Source organism: Tiliqua scincoides, chromosome 1 (genome assembly GCF_035046505.1).
Source record: "Tiliqua scincoides isolate rTilSci1 chromosome 1, rTilSci1.hap2, whole genome shotgun sequence".
NCBI classification, from domain to species: domain Eukaryota; kingdom Metazoa; phylum Chordata; class Lepidosauria; order Squamata; family Scincidae; genus Tiliqua; species Tiliqua scincoides.
Window position 1 is genome coordinate 245478687 of NC_089821.1, and position 19577 is coordinate 245498263.

Here is a 19577-nt window from a genome sequence, read left to right on the forward strand (position 1 = left end):
TCACTGAGCTGACGCGTGGAATGCCAATCAAGTAGGGAGCATGGCTCGTATTGATGGGCTACCTGGGATGTGTGGGGAATTAGGGTACTCGCTGCAGCTCTGAATGTGTGCTACTGAAACTAATGTGCATGTGTGCCCTGAGACTACAGTTTTAATCAACTTAGCAAATCTTGATATAAATGCTACTTGCAAGCAACAAGTTGTTGTGGGTAGGGTATCAATAAGATAAGACAATGTTGTTTTGGCCATAAGGAAGACTGTAGATCTAAATACAATTGAAAGACTTACAACACAGTATTTCTTACCTTGTCTGGCTAAGGACGGGTTCACTACCAACAGAGGCAAACAATAGCGGGGGAGGCTGGAATCCTGGCCTTCGGTCAGAGAAGCTTCTCCTTACAAAAGGTTGGGGATTGGCAGCACTGAGGACCATCCTTCTCGGTTCATCCCGAAGTTGCCTAAGCTGTGTGCTATTCCTCCGTGCAAAGGCAGGAGCTTCAGGGTGACCCTTAATGACTTCTTTTGTGCAGCTGCTAGGTGGCAGTGGTGGCTTGGCTTCAAATAAAGAGGAAGTGGCTGGGCAAAATATTGAACGTGCATTTGTGACCATTTTTGGAGACGCAGATTGCTGCTCATCTTTGGAGTCCAAGTGATTTTGTAATCCTTTGTGTGTCTGAGATGGGGAAGCTGGTGGGGATGGGGTAGTTGAAAAAAGAGGTGGACTTGCTTCCCTACGGTGGGATGGTGGACTTGACACCTTGCAGCGGGTTGGTGGGCTCTGCTGTTTGCGTGCCATTGGTGGGCTAGATAGATTTTGTTGGGGTGGTGGAGAAGGTAGCTTCCGTTGTGTTGGAGGACTTAATGTCTTGGGACCAGCTGGGGGACTGGGCTGCCTATGGATAGTAGGGGGAAAAGTCTGATGAATGTGTCTGTGATATAGGGGTGGACTTGGGAGCCTTTTCTCACCAGGGGGTGATAAAGGTGGTGTTCTTGCTGGGGACACTCGCCTGATGAAACCTGTTGTTTTCTCACTTCTCCCAAATGACTCCGGAGAACTTTGCTTTGGGGGCAAAGCTAGAGGTACCCTGCATTCTTTGCTTCCTTGTTCGCTCCCATTCTGTTCTGGCATTTCTTTGGGATTTTGAAGAGGTATTATTTTATGGGATTGCTTATACAACGCTGCAGCCTCTTTCATTTCATGGTCCATCTGAGATCCAAATGGAGTTTCTTGGTTGTAGTCAGATATATGGGTAGATTTCAAGTCCAGAGAATACTTTTTAGGTACGGAATCCACCCTAGTATTTTTTAGTGATTTGTTGGCAATGAGATTGGAACTGTTGAGGTTCTTACTTGGCAACAAGTCAATGGAACACAGGGATGCTTTCATTCGCTGAGAAATTTGAGATGTCTTCTTAGTAGTACAATGTTTACTTGCTTTGGCAGGCATTTTGGCAATGTTTGAGTAGCTGCCTTCTGTCCTGGTGCCTTCTGAAGATTCAGTTGAGTCAAATGAAACGCCTATTAACATTTCAGGAGGTGGTGGTGGCAGGTTTTCTAAGTGCTCTTCTTCAAGTTCCTCGTCTGTATCACTTCCACTTGCAAGTGCAGGTGGATCGCTAGTACCGAAAGTGCAGCCAGTTGGATGATTTATGTCTCCTACTGGTGAAACTCTATGTTTCTGGTTTAAAGGCACAAGCCCTCTAGGAAGTGGAATTGTTGAAGTTATACTTGGAAGTCCAAACTTTCTGATACATTTTATTGGACCCAAAGTTCTTAAATTTGCAGGTTTCACAAGGCCTCCGGCAGGACTAAATGTTTCAATGAGCTTTCTGACAGATTTACGAGGTGGCACACAAGCTACACTATTTTGTGTCTTTGTCCCAGGAGGCTCATTTTCATTCCTGGATGTTGTGTACTGTGAGGATGTGGTGACCATCATGGACTTTCTGCAATTCCTTTCATCAAGCGGCTGGCCAACAGCATTTTTATCATGCCTAAGCAAAGGGACCTTATCTTGATTAGGCAAGATGTTGAAGTTTTTAGCAAGAGATGCCTTCAGCTTATTGGTCGATCTATGAGTAACATGCTGAACAAATTGTGAGTTAGATTGTTTTTTTGAATTCAGAGATGCTAGCTTATCATTTAGATCCTTGTTCTCATTAAGTATGTAAAATCTTTCCAGCCTTTTATCGAGGCCTTTTTGAGTTCTTTGAAGTTCTAGAAGAGTTGGGTCCTCTGTATGATTTCTGAGGGACTCCTCAGACTTAGACCTCTTTTGTTTAACTTTAGTTTTTTTACTTCCAGTTCCTGTGCTAGGTCGTGCCAATCCTCGTCCATTCTCATCTTCCATCCATTCCTTCTTTCCAGATTTGGCTGGGACAAATTTGATCTTTTCACTAATGGCATCTTTCATTTTGAGTATTATTTCCTCATTCTCTGGGTTCTCTATTAGTTTGGTGGAAAGCTTCCGTTTACTCCTGGATGCCAATACAGGTAAAGCATCCATTCCTTTTTCTGACATACTGTCACCTTCTTCCTCAGAAACACAATTGTCATCACTGTCTTCACTATCATCACTGTCTTCATCACACTCTTTGAAACAATCACCGCCATGAGTGTCAGAGACTACTTCAGAGACTACTGAAGTAAGGGAAGGAGATTTGGTGAAGTTTGGACGTCGCACGGTGGCTACACTTTCTGATACTACTTTTGAAGAAGATTTGACATCCTTGGTGTGTGGCGGCAGATAAAATATATCCTTATAATGCTTTTCCAGTGCACAGTCATGTGATCTGGTTGTCGAGGTGCATACCTGCTGATTTTCTGCCATTCTAGCCTGATTGTGGGTTGGGTGATCATGTAAACAGGAATCACAGTGTGTGTGTATCCCATGTTTATCAAGAAAATTCAGATCTTTGACTGATTCACTGTCAATACCAATTCCGCTATCTTCAGAGTAAAGAGTCATATCATCAGGGTGAGGATGTGAAGCACCAACTGCTGATGCTTCAAGAAGCTTTATTGTCCTGAGCAAGCGTTCATCTAAACCTTGTTTTGCTTTCAGTTTTTCTTCTAAGCTGCTGCCAGCAGACTGTAAAAAACTGCAGGATTCCTGCAGAGCATCAGAGGTCAAGGAGGACACAGCGGCGTTTAATAGCTGCATTTTGTTGACAGTGTACTGCAGTAACTGTTGCAAGAGATCCGGCTGCTCTTTTGAGTTTCCTTTGCCAGGTGGCCAAGCCAGGTTCCCTCCCACATCTTTGAGAAGACTGTCTCCATCTTGGGCAATTTCTTCCAAAAGATGGTTGATTTCATCAAAACGGAACAGCAAAAAACTCACCATCTGCTGTAAAATTAGCTGCGTTTCTGTGGCCTGGTTGGCCATGCGCAAGATAACCTCATATTTGTAGAGGTTGGGATTTAGATAGGCATAAGCATCTTGATGAGCCTTAACAAGCAGATCAGGGAAATCTACTTTTTTCTGCTCCTTGCAAAGAGGAGGACTGGATTTTTCTTTTGTTTTGCATTGACGACCTTGTTTTCCCTGCCTGCCAGCCTTTTGTTTCTTTGCTTTCTTTGGGTTTTGCTTGTCATCATTTTCATTTTTGTCTTCCAAAGCAAAACCAATTTCCTTTGAATCAAAAGAGTTTTGCTCATGGACCTTTACATTCTCAGTCGTATGTTTTGGATTCTCAGTCAGTCCAGTTATAGCTACTTCAGCCTCTGAGATGGTCCTTTCAGTTTCCTTCTCTTCCTGATCAAGCTCAGGCAATGAAGGATCCTCAGATGAGGAATGGAAATTAACATTTTTGTCCTCTTCTGATGCATTTTTGAGGCAGTTAACTTGAGTCTCTTCCTGACCAGAGTCATCATTATTATAAGAAGAGGCTTTGATTAGCAACGGAAGTGAGAAACTTTCACCTCCTAGAGCAACTGGCAGGATACCTTTATTCAAAGGTTTGATTCCATTTTGTGCATTATGGTCAGCAATATCACTATGAGAAGGAGTACAACCCATTGGGCTTCCCCCTTCCTAGCTTTCTTTGTCACTGAAAAATATCCAGTTGATCACGTAAAGGATAAAAAGGAATTAAAACTTACAAATCCATGCGCTGTTAGGGATATGACATTTTTGATGGTCTCATCTTGAATAGTTCCAGTTTCGTAGATTGCCCTCTTAGCTGTTGTAAACTTCCAACTCCAGTTCTCTCAGTGCCTCTCTTGACAAAAGAGAAGAGCACGTTCTTCTCTTTAAAATGTTGCCCTTTGGATGCAAACAGGCAGCACAAGAGCTCTGCAGCATTGAGCAGTGGATTAAGACTGCTTGTGTATCTTACTTCTGCGTTGACAGATGTCAACCAGAAATAAGATGCTAAGCTCATTAGGCTAAGTAGCCCCCAGCTAGTTTGTTGCATTTGTAACAGGACTTTCTGGTTACACATTGGATTTTGAGGCGAAACAACTTTTTATGCACTGCAATACATTTTCCTAATGTTCCTGATTTCTAAACTGTACTTGAAAGCCCTGAAATCCAAAGGACAAGGCAATTGTGGGTCAGGTCTCTGAAGAAATACTCTTTGACTAGCAAAATGCCAGCGCATGGGCAACTGCAAGGACAAAACGTGACCTTGGGGAATAATACAGATCAAGAAGAAAGCACAACACGCAGAGTCAAAAGAGGTGAGAATGGAAAAAGCCTATTATGCCATCTAGCCATGGGTTTCACAGATTCTTCTGACCTGCAACCTCAGAACAGTTGTTTTCCTTCCATTTCCCATACATGCACGTTTTATTGAGCAAACAGAACTAAAAATAGAAATTTTAAAGGGGAGGTTGATACAAAAGGTGACAATGACTGGGAAGGGAGACAATGTGTGCATTAAGTATCTTTATATAGCAGATGTTCCCCTGGGTTGCTTTTAGATTAATTTTTGCTGTATTTATAGCTTCATGTCTCCCAGAAGCAGCCCTGTTGTAAGATAGCTAAGGGTGCAATCCTAACCCCTTATGTCAGTGCTCTCCAGCACTGGCATAGTGGTTCCAATGGGACATGTGCTGCATCCTGCAGTTGGGTGTCTTTCATGGAGGCCTCCTCAAAGTAAGGGAATGTTTGTTCCCTGACCTCAGAGCTGCATTGCCCTTATGTCAGTGCTGGAAAGCACTGATATAAAGGGTTAGGATTGTGCCCTAAGTCTGAGACACTGCTAAACCCCAGTCTGGACAACTGTATTCATTTCTGGACACCAGGGTCCAAGAAAGATTTGGGGCAGTAAGATGTCACTTGCAGGGAGTGAGGATCAACTATGAAAATATAAAGGAATACACCCTCCCAGTACACTGGGTGGAGGGGAGGGAGAAAATCTACTAGTTTTGCTCTAATTTCTGCCATTTCATTTGGTGATATTGTTGGCACATCACTTGTGATGTCACAGTTCACTCTCAGATAGGAGATCATGTTAGGAGGTTGAGGTCCTATCACTACTGAATGAATTATGAAAAAGGAGGATAGAGGATATACTTGGTAGCATAGAACCCAACTGCCTTCTGCATCTCAAAAATGTAAATAATATTTTTATGTTAAAAATTAGGAATATCTATTACTTAAATTATTTAGGGCCCAATCCTATAATGCATGAGCCAATGCAAGTCCCTCGCGCTGGCCCAGGTGTGTGGCAAAAGTGCCATAAAGTATTTTTGAGCCACTCTTCTAGGAGATCGGCCGGCTTCTGGCCCTGGGGAGTGGGTGAGTTGCATCGGCTGAGCTTGGCCAACGCAGGGGTCTGGGGGAATATGTGGGGAGGGTGAGGAGGAGGCAGGAGAGAGGTGTTTCGGGGCGGGGGGCTGATGAGCAGTGTATGGGAACGTGGGCAGTTGGGAGGGGAGCAGGAGGTGGGTCCAGGACCTGGCAGTTATCCCAGATCCTGACCCCGGGAGGCCCAGGGCAGTCCTGGGCTTGTAAGGTGGCGCAGATCTAGGTAGACCCATTGGGCCACTTCAGTGTGACATGGGACAAGGGGAAATGTTTCCCTTTGCCTCGGGCTGCACTCCTTTTGACCCCAAACTTGTGCTGAATGCAGCACAGGCCTATTGGCCTGCCTCCTTCCAGTGCAAGTTAGGATTGTGCTCTAAGGCTCCCTTTAAACAGACAGGCTGTTTGATTTTAAATAAGTCTGCATTATTAAGTCATGCAGGCATATTAAAAATACATTAATCAATATTCTGTCAGTATTTATATGTAACCATGTGTAATGAATAATTATATTAAAAATGAGAAATGGTCAAAACAATTTACTATAGAATGCCCATGTGGACTTAATAGCTCTAAGAAGAAGATTTCTACAGATAATGCTCAGGTAGTTGATTGAGAAGATATTTTCAGAATTACATGGACATTCTAGGAGTTATTTGGAAATTTGTCAGGAGGGGGCAGATTATGAAACTACTTGTCCATAGAAAAATTTGTGCTCACCAAGCTTATCCAGAAGTAGCTGGTATCTGCATTTATAACCTTAGTGCTTATAATACTAATTCTCTGTCTGGCAGCCCAATCCTGAGCTGCCCGGGGTGTGTGGCGGCGCCAGAAATGGCTGCCGCCGCATCCTGAACACTTCGGACAGCTGCTGGCAGCTCCTTGGGAAGAGAGTAGCCCTGCAATGGGGCTACTTGATTCACCGCCAACCAAAAGGTCGGCAGTGAATCAAAAGCTTCCGTGTCGGGCAGTGAAGCCAACACGGAAGCTTTGGATCCAGTGGAGCATCACTCCACCAGTCCCACCTCCCTCCCTCCCCGCTCCCTCCCCCTGGCACACCTCTCCCTGCCCCCCCAGCACGCCTCCTCCCCACCCCACCCACAACCCGCCTCCCCCTTGCCCCAGACACCTCCCCCCACGCCCCTGCTTACCTCTCCGCTGCTCGGCGGTCTGTGCAACTGCCAAGCGGCGGAGGTTGGGCTGGCCAGTGCTGGGCTACCACTGGCACTTGCCCGGTGGTAGGGCCCGCAAATGTGACTTATGGCACATTTGCAACAGTGTATGCCGGCGGTGAGCTGACATGCCGAGTCCAGGATTGGGCTCTAAGCCAACACCAAAAGATACAATTTGGAAGAATTCTATTTTTTTGTTTGTTTGTTTTTAAAGTTTTGGATTAAACTTTAAAACAGAATGAATTTTTTAAGGATGTAAAGTCAAGAGTTAGCATTTACATCCTAATTTAGATTTAACTGGAATTGTGAAACTTCTCCAATTTTTTTATTGCTTATTAATGACTAAATATTGTTTATTAATAAGTAAATATGAATCCAATGTCTTAAGTAGCAATGGCAGCACGGGGAGGTGTCTACTCAGACCTGTGCTAGCTAAATAGCTGGTGTGGGTCCATGTGGACCCCTACGGTAAGACTGGGACTTGGAAGGGGGTTAGGATTTGGCTGCTGCAAACCTGTTCCCTTCCCAAACCCAATCCACCCATTCCTGCCCTTGCCCAGTTTCTCCCCTCCCCACCCCATTCCACCCTCCCGCCATCCTACTTATCCTGCTGACTTACCCACTCCGGTGGGCAGCAGGAGAGCCCATGATGCGGGTGGGAAGGCACTGGCCTTTCTGTCAGTGTCCTGGCTGTGCACTACTAAGCACACTGCTGAAGTACCTTTTATGACTGTGCTGACAGACATCAGTCTGTACCAGCAGAAGAGGTGTGATGAAAATGGCTGGTGAGTATAGGATTGGGCCATCAGTTTCATGTGTGCACCTGATTAAATATCTTAATTTTCTTTTTTAACTTGTTTTCATTTGCAGGAAAATGTCAGCAAGAACATTTTCCATACATAGAAAAAGAATTATAGCATCCTATTTTCTGCCCAACTATGGCAGGAGGGGCAGGAGGTCTGGTCTAGAGGGTAGAGCCTCCGTCTGCCTGAAGATAACATCCACAAGGTTGCCAGTTCGAGGCCACCGGCACCGTGCGACCTTGAAGCAGCTGAGAAGCTGAAGCCGAGCTATTCCATCTGCTCTGAGTGTGGGAGGATGGAGGCCAGAATGTGAAGCCAGATCGGAATGAAACACCTGAATGTAGTGGTTCTTGAAAGAAAGAACCTTCTTTCAAATTGTAAAAATCCCTATTTAATAAGGGATTTAAGAAAAGCCTGCCTATGTAAACCGCCTTGAATAAAGTCTTGAATAAAGACCAAGAAAGGCGGTATATAAATACCTGTTGTTGTTGTTGTTGTTGTTGTTGTTGTTGTTGTTGTTGTTGTTATGAACATTCAAAAATGTTTGACAACCTCATATAAAAAGTATTGATAAGCAACATACTCCTTGTTTAAACGCTTCATCTCCTTTTTGCCTTTTGTCTCCTCTCTTCTATCAATATTGTTTTCTTTTGCCTTCTGCAAGTGTTTACTTGTCAAGTGCAAGGAAACCTGCAGCAAATCTTGGGTGGCCTGTGAATTAATTGTGCACTTGAGTTAACATTTCTCAGCATCAGATCACAGTTGTGTTCATTTAAGGGTTCCGTACCAAGAGGTTGAATGAATACAAGTAGGTGCAGTTCATTTGTCTAATGCAAATGGCCTATCTTGGATGGGTTCCAAACAAATCTATGTCTCGTACAAACAACTGATGCAATCTGTGTACAGAGCAGGTAAAGAACACTACAGTGAAAATTCTTATAGGCATGGCAGATCTGACCTAACGTATAACCTGGGCCATAATGCGTATATAACTTTTTTTAGTGTACAGATTATTTTGCAGTTCTTATTCCATATATCCTTACAATGTAAGATATAAAAAAACTTGTACAATGTAAGTTGCCAAAGACCACCAAGCGGGCTTCGTGTCTAGGTGAGGAGGGAAGTCAGGATTTCTATCACTAACCAATATTCTGTGCACTCTCAAGGGGGAAGCAGGCCTCTACCAGGAGCAGCACATTAGCAGTTATTTGGGAAAGGGCAAATACTTTCCTAATCACCCCCTTCATGCTCAAGTATGTGTTAACATAAAGCAGAGGCATCACTAGGGTTTGTGTCATCCAGTGTTAGAGCTCATTACATCACCCCAATGATGGACTTCCTCCCATACCAGACCATACAGAAAAAATCACATCATACACACAGCCTACATGCAGTTGCATAACTAAGGTTGTTGTCAACTCCATTAACTTTATTTTAATATATAACAGTACAGGTCATCCAACAAATTACAGCCCAATCCTATCCATGTCTACTCAGAAGTAAGTCCCATTAGAGTCAATGGGGCTTACTCCCAGGAGAGTGTGGGTAGGATTGGGCTGTCAGTCACCAACAAAAAGCCAGTGGCCAACTTGATGACCCTCACACAACTGAATAAGAGTTTTAGTATGAGCTCTGATACATGAAAATGAAAGCTGACTCGAACTCGCGCAAGGAACGCGCCCTACAGGTAGACCACAGCTGCGATACATCTGCAAGAGGGATCTGAAGGCCTTAGGAGTGGACCTCAACAAGTGGGAAACCCTGGCCTCTGAGCGGCCCGCTTGGAGGCAGGCTGTGCAGCATGGCCTTTCCCAGTTTGAAGAGACACTTGGCAAACAGTCTGAGGCTAAGAGGCAAAGAAGGAAGGCCCATAGCCAGGGAGACAGACCAGGGACAGACTGCACTTGCTCCCGGTGTGGCAAGGATTGTCACTCCCGAATTGGCCTTTTCAGCCACACTAGACGCTGTTCCAGAACCACCTCTCAGAGCGCGATACCATAGTCTTAGACTGAAGGTTGCCAACAACTGGTTCCCTGCTGTGTCATAATAACATCTCATTGGTATCTTGGAATCAGTCTCATTGATCAGTTTTGAGTTAAAGAAATTAACTTTTTCTTACATATGGCAGTTGTGTTTTTTCTGATTAATAGTTTTCTGGTTACATAGTTTTGACAAAAATACAAATAATTCAATACAGTTTGTTTCATTACATTCTGCATGACATTACTCTTCCAATTATGTATGACATGATGGTATTATTCGTATTATTTCTTAAAGGTTTCCAAAACTTTGGCCACTATAGTGGTGTCTCCCCCCCCAGGGTGTCATCTGGTGTGATCCGCACCCCCTGCACCCGCTAGTGTGCACCCGCTAGTGTGCACTACATACAAGATACAAAAATATCGCACTGTGTACAGCATGGGCAATTTTGCTTTTTTCCTATTTAGGATTGTATCCTAAGTAAGTGGATCCCAAACTGTTGGGTAGCAACCCACCAGCCAGGAAAGCACTCCTCCCTGGCCTCTTAAGTGGCAGGGCAGGGATGGCAGCAATGTGATCCCCAGGATTGTGCCCCTGCCAGGGACAGAAGGGTGTGTTTAATTTACTGAACCCAGTGCCAGCCTTGTGTGTGTGTGTGTGTGTGTGTGTGTGTGTGTGTGTGTGTGTGCGCGCAGGGAGCCCTGCCCAAGCCTCAGAATGAGTAAAAATCATGATTGGAATCTACTTCTGGTTTTGCAATCGAAAACTGGAAGTGGGTTCCGATTGTAGTTTTAACTCATTCTGAGTAAAACAGTTCATACTTAGCCAGGTTCAGACAGGTTTTGACTTGTTTTAGAATACTGAAATATGTAACAGGATACGATGAAGTAGCTTCAGAGTTAGCAGTTGGTTTTGTTATGCATAGGGTTGGCGCCAGGGGTTGCCAGGTGGGGCATAATCCCTGAACCCTCAGTACTGGTGGCAGTAATAGCAACTACTACACTATCAGATAATGGGTGGAGGGCACCATTGGGCCCAGTCCTGGGCTTTCACTCAGGATTTCCAACAACATGGCACTAGCATTGGTTATACCGATGGGTCTAGCCCTTATTTTCATAACAACTTGCAGTCTTGCAAGTCACTGCTATTTTGAAGCACTGCCCCCTTTAACCAGCTATTCAAGTTGCCAGCCTGATCTTGTCTTGTATCTAACCTGTGGCAGCTGGTTAAAAATCCTGTCTGGGCAGGAACATGTAAAAACCTGAGATGAAGGCCTTGTTCTTGATAAACCTGTGTTTTCAGCCTGCAAGTGAGCTCACATTAGTACTATTTATTATTTGGTTTTTATCCACCCTGTCCACAAAGAGTTGGCAGTTGAACCTTAATAGGGGGCAACACTAAAGAGAAAATTAGATGTCAGGGAGAGGGGTTCTAGTCTCATTGACATTCTAGTTTGATGTGAGTAGGAATGCTTCTTTTTATGGGAACTATTCCATCATGAGTTATGCCCTTCCACACACACCCAGTTTATAGTGATATAGTCCCTATAGGTAATATCTAATGTGTAATCTTAATCCCCATTTTCTAGATATTTGGTAGTATAGTACTTGAAAATGGCAGCTCCCCATACAAGAAATAAAGCAAACAACACCAATAGCCTCTCCATTGTATTTTGTGATTGGCACACCTATACTCAAGTATTTTGAAACCTTAACACCAAAGAGTATATTTCCCTATTGCATAAACCCTCCATTTTAAAACGTTGGTATCACAAACCTTTTCACTCCCACATGACAAGCTGCTCCAAAGCCTCTTCTTCTGCACAGTCTTTTAATGTTGGGCTCTATACCCTAGTTACTTTCCTAGTTATATTCAGAATTTTCATACAAAGCTGCTGGATTGAGCCAAAGTTCATCCTGATATTTTAAAGTAAATGTATTAGAGAGCATGTTCCAACACTGGCTACAAAACATGTTGAGAAACTAGTTGCCATATTTTACAAGTAGGCTGTTTTATCTTTTTAACATTTATTGGGTCTATTAAACGGATACAATAGAACATTATACATGCAGATTCCTTCTTACATTTTATTTTATGCTTAATGGTCAACAGCAGCTGGGGGAGGGGAAACTTGCGTAGGTGAAACAGCATAAGAAAGGGTTAACCACTCTGGCCCCAATCCAAATTGCTCTCCATTGCTGATTTTAGAAAAGAAAAAGATTGTTTTGGATCTCCTGTATCACAGATAGTTTAGCCCTAACACAGCAAGGAAAAATATAGCAAAACCTTTGCAAAATTTGTGGTGCGATGATGTTTTTAACATCCCAATTATTTGGAAAAAGACTGGGGTAATCAGTATGTCTCAAAGTTTATGAAATCAGCTTTTCTTCTATGTAACCCATTCTTCAGCTTAGGATGCAATCCTAACCCACTTTCCAGCACCAACATAAGGGCAATGCAGCTCTGATGTAAGGGAACAAACATTCCTTTACTTTGAGGAGACTTCTGTGAGTGCCACCCAACTGCAGGATGCAGTACACATCCCATTGGCACAGCTATGCCAGTGCTGGAAAGTTGGTTAGGATTTGGGCCTTATTGTTCTACTTGCAGCACCCCCCCCCCCAAATAGAATTTTACCTGTAGTCTGAGGAACCTGGTATTCAAACTGGGGCATCACGACCCTTAAGGGGCAGGGGCAGCCAGGATAGAGGGGGAAGACAGTGGCACGATCCACAGGATCGCGATGCTCAGTGGGGCTGCAGGGGCTTGGGTGCACTTGCCCAAGCCTCCTGCAGCATCCCGAGGGTGCAGGGAACCCTGCGCAACCGTCGGCAGGGCTCCCCAGGTCAGGAGGCAGAGCAGATTGCTCCACTCTCCCTTTCCCTGACCTGGGGTGCTCTGCAGTCGCTCGCACAGGGCTCCCCACACACAGGAACGGCTGCTGCAGGGACTGGTGAGTGCATCCCAGTCCCTGCAGCCCCTTAGCGATGCGATCCTGGGGATCGTATTGTGGGTTTCCGGAGAGTTTGAAAACCCGAAGCTGTAGGTTATTACTCTCTTTCTAGCAATACAGTGAACCTTCATTGCAGTGAAACATGAATGAATACTTTGGAAATAACAGATGTTGACTGCTTCGTTTAAAACTAGTCAAGTATGTTTTGCCTGTGTGCATGTGCATTGTCATAGATGCCTTTGAATTTAACAAAAGTTTGGCATTTATGGCCACCCCCCTATTAGTCCATTAAATTGAGGTTCACTATACTACCAGTGTGGTTAGTGGCTGACACTTGAGGATCTGAGAAACACTGATCTTTATTGCTAATAAGGAAGGGGTCAGCAACTTGGGTTAAGTGTGCCCTTTCAAGTTTATGTAGCCTCCCTTCCCCCCCAGTGCCAGCCTCAAAGCTAAATGGCTCGAATATTTGCAGTATTGGGACCTGCTAGCTTTCAATGGGATTTTGACACATCATCCTGAATTTCAGTCTGGCTAAGGCCCCTTAGCAAAATTAGTGCAAGATGTGCAAATGCTTGCTCCTCCCTGTTTGAGTAACACTGGGTTAGTATTACTGTCCACCAGCAACAATATTGCTCGCAATCCATTGCAAGCACGTGGGTTGAGAGTGCTTGTGCACCTCACACGACTGTGCCACTGCTTTTCGAAGGACCCCGGTGGGGAGGCTCTGCCTCACCTGCCACCACACATCCCTGGCATACAGGCTCAATGCTCTCAGCCCGACAGTGCCACCCTATGCGTACTTTCCTAGGAGTAAGTGCCACTGAACACAGTGGGACTTCCTTTGGAGAAGCTCTGCCTAGGCTTGCATGGGCCAACCTGGCAGGGAGCCTCCCTGCGCTGAGATGCTTTCAGCACCTCCCATCCTGACGTGCGGCGACGCTGCCACTTTGTGACGCCGTTGAAAAAGCCCCCCCCTTCAAAGTAGGCTGCAGTAGGCAGGCCAGGGCGGAGGGGGGTTGGGTGATTGACAGGCACCCCACGGACGCCCGCAGTTACAGCGCGCGCGCTCAGCATCCAAAGAAGGGGGCGGGGTGAGTGAGAACCGCCTCGCGTGTGGGCGTGGCCAAGTGTGAAATCGAAAGGCGCCGCGGGTGGCACAGAGGCTCGAGGGGGAGGCGGTGGGCGTGACTGCGCATGCAAATGAGCGCGGGAGGGGCGTGGCTACAGCCTGTGATTGGCCGGGCGGAGGAGGGGGCGAGCGAGAGGGAAAAAGGTCGGCTGGGGGGCGGGGGCGGAGTTTAGCGTTGCCGCTGCCGTCTCGGCTGGAGGCCGGTAGACAGCGGTGACGGGGGAAGGGCATGGGAGGCAGCCCTCTGAGCTTCCCTCTCTCGGTGTGTGGCGGGCGGGGGCGTCAGGAGCATCCTCGGTGCCCTCGCGCCTCTCTTCTCCGCCCTCGGGTGAGGGGTCCTCGGCTAGCGGAGGGGCAGGTAAAGGCTCCGAGGAGGGTGGAGGTGGGCGGGCTGCCAGCCCACTGCCGCCTCAGCTTGCCGTTTCGGGCGGAGGGGGGCACAGCCCCGAAGGCGAGGGGTGCTGTGGCACTGGGGGGAGGGGTGTGCAGGCCCACCTTGGTGAGGTGGGGACAGGATGCTTGGGGAGGGGGAGTTCCTCCCACGTGGAGTGGGGTTGACAGAGCAAGGGGCGTGTGTTTCTGTGGGGTGGAGACTCAGGGACAGGTCTGGGGAGCTCTTCCCCCGCCATGCTGCTGGTGAAGGTGACTTGTTTGTAGCCACCTCTGGGGTGGGGTGGGGGGAAGGCAGAGCTCTGGGTGTGACTGAGGGGTGAGGAAGGTCACTGAGAGCTCTGGTGCTGCTGCTGAGGGACTGTGCAGCTTGGGTGGGGGTGATGGTGGGGGTCACTGTGTTCACACTTGGGCTGGTATATAAGAGATATGGAGGGGGGGCACAGTCAGTGTGTGTCCCTACCCTGAAGGGGGACACCCTTGCACATGGATTCTTGTCGCAGAGTCTGCCTGTTTGAGTAAATTTCCATCTCTGGCTTTGAAGGGCTTATTTATAGTAAATGTGCAGGCAGTTAGCAATTTAGCTGTATTGACTTAGATTTGACTGGAGCTTGTCAGGTCATGGCCAATCCCATGTGGTGTTTCCCCCCCTTTCTTGTAGGGCAGGGCATGAAATGACTTAATTCTACTGAGTCTTAGGCCTTGCATGCATCTATATCTATATAGATATCTTAATCTTAATCTATTGCTTTAACAATGGTGGTTTAAAAAAAAATCAGGGACTGCAGAATCGGGTTCGTGTTACCTGGCAGTTTGAAGACATGTAATCCCTCAAGTCTCATTTTCAAGTGGTAGAAGATTATCTTTGTCCAGTCTTAAGGTTTCTCTCCTGGACTGCTAAATTTGGTTTTTCTTGAAGCAAGCAAAAACCAGAGGTAGCTGTGTTGGTTGTAGTTGTCTCTCCTCATGGACCACTGTTTGAGAAGTTGTGTTCTGAGTTGGTTGGAGTATTGCCACTTATGAAAAAGTAACTCATTTTATACAGAGGGCTGAAGTTAGCATTCATGGTGGTTGCTGAGGCCAGAAGTGACATCATTAAGCAGAAAGTGACATCATTAACCTATTTCTGCCTGGCCCACATTTGATCCCTGTTGTATATATGCAACGTTGGGCAGAAATGGCTTAAGCAGATGATTACTGGAATCAAGCATTTCTCACATAGAAACTCATTAGCTGCAAATGACAGAAGAGAAAATGTGCAGATCTTATTCATATTTTCAAGATATGAGGGAGCCCAATTATCAAGCTAGGAGACCTAATTATAATGGAGGCTGGAGAAATTGCTTCTAGGGGCAGCATTCTGCCCATGGGCCTTATGTTTGACACCACTGACTGAGGCTGAAGCAAGGATGGTATCAGGTGTCATCCAGATGTTCATAAAATGAATTTCAGTACTGTACTGTACTTTTCTTCCACTCTAATGGGCTTATTAGTTGGCTCTTCCTATGGCTGCTTTGTTTTATTGTTCTTTTTCAATAACTTCCAGCTAGTAATCTCTCTAACTCTAGTAATCTCACTAACTAGTGAATTATAAAATTCACTAGAGTGTATTGTTTTTTGACTGTGGACTGACTTTTTCCTGAACATCCAGAAATATCTCTCATTCATTAGTAGAATGGGAAGCTTCCCTTAAAGAACTGAAGAAGGATTAATGCTTTCCCTGTCAAATTAGATTCTGATTTTTAAGGCTATTTAATTTTGAGTAAAGTAATGCAATTAATCTATGGTGTTTACAGCTGTTGTCATTTCATGTTTACCTAATGTACTATAAGTAGTGGTGTAATAGGACTGCTGTTTAGTCCTGATATTAAATCAGACTTGACAGGCACACTTGACTCTTGAAACTGTATCATGCTGAAACTCTTGCGTAGGAAAGTTGGCAGCAGACTGTTAATGCTGGTTCCTCATGTAATAGTATGGGATGAGAACCTGGTTGAATGATTCACTTTTTTCAGCAAATGTTGATTTCTGCAGTCACAAAGTGATGTAAATCCAGTCAAACTAGTTTGAGGGAATCTCTTAGAGCAGTGGTTCTTACCCTTTTTAGCCCGGAACCCACTTCTGAGAATGACAATCTGTTGGGGACACAGTGATGTCATCAACCTGGAAGTGACATCATAGCCAAAATGGCATAATCTAACAGGAGGTGACATCACTGATATCAGAGCTGGAAGTGATGTTATCAAGCAGGAAGTTCTTGCCTAGGAACTCAAACTGTAAATGACAACAACAGTATTTATATACCGCTTTTCAACAAAAAGTTCACAAAGCGGTTTACAGAGAAAATCAAATATCTAATGGCTCCCTGTCCCAAAAGGGATTGTAAATCTAAAAAGGGACAAGAGAAAGTATTCCAGCTCAGAAGATTCTTCCAATTCTCCCTGCCCTCACTACCTCCGCTATCAAGTTAAAAGAATAAAAATAAAACAACATCTGGAACAAAATATTTGTGTATTTACTACTGTTTTTATTTCCATCTTTATTTGCAAAATCTCAAGCTACTTAAACCACTTTGTGAACTTTTTGTTGAAAAGCGATATATAAGTACTGTTAATAATGTTAATAATAATAATAGTTCTTGTATTACACTTGAAACTAACACTGATGTGGATGTTGATACTGTCCTTAGTACTGGCTAGAAGCTAGTGCACCCTACTTATGCACCTCAATACAAGAAGTAGCTTGAGCTTTTGTAAATAAAGCAAATAAAAACAGTAGTATGCCCCTCAGAAGGAAGATAAGGAGGCAAGCCTCCTCTTGCCTCCCCCTCTCAGCTACTCGCCTAAACATGTCTACTCAGAATTAACTTCCATTATTGGCAATGGGGCTTACTCCCAGGTAAGAATAGACAGGATTGCAGCCTAACAGAGAACTAAGAACAGGAAGGGTCACATCAGAGAGGCGGAGGGGGGGAGTGGAGCATTTCCCTCAGAAGGAAGATAAGCAGGGACGCTTCCCCTCACCTCCCCCAAGCCTAAGTACATCTACTCAGAATTAACTCCCATTATTGGCAATGGGACTTACTCCCAGGTAAGAGTGGACAGGATTGCAGTCTAACAGAGAAGTAAGAACAGGGGAAGGGTGCACATCAGAGAGGTGGCTGGGGGAGCAGCACTCTACCTGGGTGCTCCCCACATGCCAGGCTTGCCCCCCTCCCCCCTCCCCCCTAGCTGCTCTCTTGGCAGCCAGGCAGCCAGGGATCCCCCCTCACCCCAGCAAAGATGTAAAGAGAGGATGTGCTAGCCAAGGCAGGAAAGGATCGAGGCTTACAGGCGATTCCAGAGAGGGAGAGAGGTTGTGATGCATAGGAAGAGACTCCTAGAGCCCTAGAAGAAGTGCTGGGAGAGAGGGGAAAGCAGCACCATAAGGGGTGAGAAGGGCAGTGGGGTGGTGGTGGCTGCGATGCTGCTTTCAAGGCAGGCTAACAAGAGGGGAGGTCTCCCTCTACTCACCCAAGCCCCATGTTCAGGTCTCCACCCACTCTCCAGCCCAGTCCAGCTGTGTGTGTGTGTGGGGGGGGAACTGCTCTGTCTTGCAACCCTGAGGTAGCCCATCCCGCCCAGGCAGCCGAGCTGACAGAAGTTGGTGGGGAGAAGCCTGGCTGGCTCTTCCAAGTCTCTCTTGGTCCTTCTTTGCCCACACTCTGTGATTTCCCCCCTCCCCCCCCCAGGGAAGCCTCTGAGTGCAGAGGAAGGTCCAGCTGGAACGCAGCAGCACGCTGCTTTCTTTGTGCATGTGCAAGCCGCTCTTAGTTATTTTGCAATGCTGGGAAGTTTAAAATGGCGACGTCCAGGTCTTTTGCCATCTTCCAAGATGGCAGCCGCCAGCCTCTCGCGACCCACCAGAAATTGGATCACAACCCACCAAATGGGTCCTGACCCACAGTTTGAGAACCACTGTCTTCGAGGGAAAGTCATTGAGCAAGCCAGATAATTGACACTTAATAATTGACAGAGAGATGGAGACTGGTTGCTGAAGTTATTTGACAATTGTCCTGCTTTCTTGATAAATGTATAGCAATCTCAGTAATTTGTGTTGCACCTTTGCAAAATAGTTTGATGTACTTATTGCTAGAAAAAATTCAAATGGTATTTTTCATACATTAATAATGAGGTGCTTTTTAAAGTGTTATGAAATACATGGCAGGCACACTGGAGTGTTAGCATATGTGCCACAGTCTACATAGGAATAGTGTCCTCTCCCTTTGCCTTCTTATTCACAGTCATTCAGAAATATCACCTGCCACCCCCACTGTAGTAGGTGGGGATAAGCATTCCTGTGAGGGATTGTTGCATGCAGTGTGGAAGAGGCATATTGGAATAAATGGGTGCATTAGGTGTGCCTAAACTTGACCATTTTATGTGGTGTAGTGGTGCTACAAGATGGGGGAGAAAAGGGAAATGTGGCAGGACACAGCATGCCTCGTCTCATCTAACAACACAATCATGTGCATACTTCCTCATAGGCAAGTCTCCCTGAGTTCAGTGGGGTTTCCAGCCAAGTAAGTATGTGTAGGATACGAGGGTCAGTGATTGATGGGTATGTTTCCAGTATGCACATGACAAATTTTTTTTTTGGTGGTTTATTCTATCTATTCCTCAGCAGTCCCTTTAGTTGCTCATACATTAAGCTGAAAGGTGTGAAGTAGCAAATTTGTAGCAGTAATAACCAATATTTAATGTTGTTGGGCGTCTTCTCTTTGTGCAGCATTGCAAGTTAGACACATTAGAAATGTTGCTGAGAATTGTACATGTGGATCTTCAATTTTATAGGCATTACCAGCAGTAGTTCTTCTCCACTGCCTTATTATAAACAAGCCTGATGTACAGTTGGTCTAGTTTTTCATTAATACTGCTTTCTGTCCTGTTTTGCCCTCCTTTTTCTCTTGTACAGATTCTAAGCTGGAATTTTGCAATCACCTTTTTGCAAATGTATGATTTGTACAAATGGATGGTAAGGCCACACTGGGAGTATCGCATCCAGTTCTGGTCACTATATCTCAAAAAGGATATAGTGGAAATGAAAAAGGTGCAGAAGAGAGCGACTAAAATGATTACTGGGATGGGGCATCTCCCTTATGGGGAAAGGCTACAGCATTTGGGGCTTTGCCTGTTTCCTACATGTTTTTCTGATTCACTTAACAGACTGTCAACCTTTTAAGGTGTCCGTGGTACCCGAACTGTCAGTTTGGCTGGCATGAGGCCCCTAAGCCATTACCAACCAGCGCTTATCCTAATGGTACCATGCTAAATTGGGCTGTCAAGCAAATGCCTGCACATTAATGTTAAAGGTGCTCGCAGAATAAAAGAATGTAAGCCTACCCCAAGTTCAACTGGTC

General features: G+C 45.4%; 2 protein-coding genes across 4 annotated transcripts in view; one reads left to right on the plus strand and one right to left on the minus strand.

The window, feature by feature from the left end:
- Window positions 1-301: 301 nt before the first annotated feature.
- On the minus strand, window positions 302-4018 carry PCARE (photoreceptor cilium actin regulator). Its single transcript, XM_066618196.1, has one exon. The coding sequence runs from the start codon at window positions 4016-4018 to the stop codon at window positions 302-304; it is 3717 nt and encodes a 1238-aa protein (XP_066474293.1).
- Window positions 4019-13986: 9968 nt separating this feature from the next.
- The window catches only part of CLIP4 (CAP-Gly domain containing linker protein family member 4), a 47455-nt gene continuing 41864 nt past the window's right edge, over window positions 13987-19577 (plus strand). For 2 of the 3 annotated variants that reach the window (XM_066618665.1, XM_066618667.1), the window contains exon 1: window positions 13987-14147. The gene's annotated coding sequence lies outside the window, so the exon portion shown is untranslated. The remainder of the gene's footprint in view (window positions 14148-19577) is intronic. The other variant, XM_066618666.1, reaches the window with a different exon arrangement.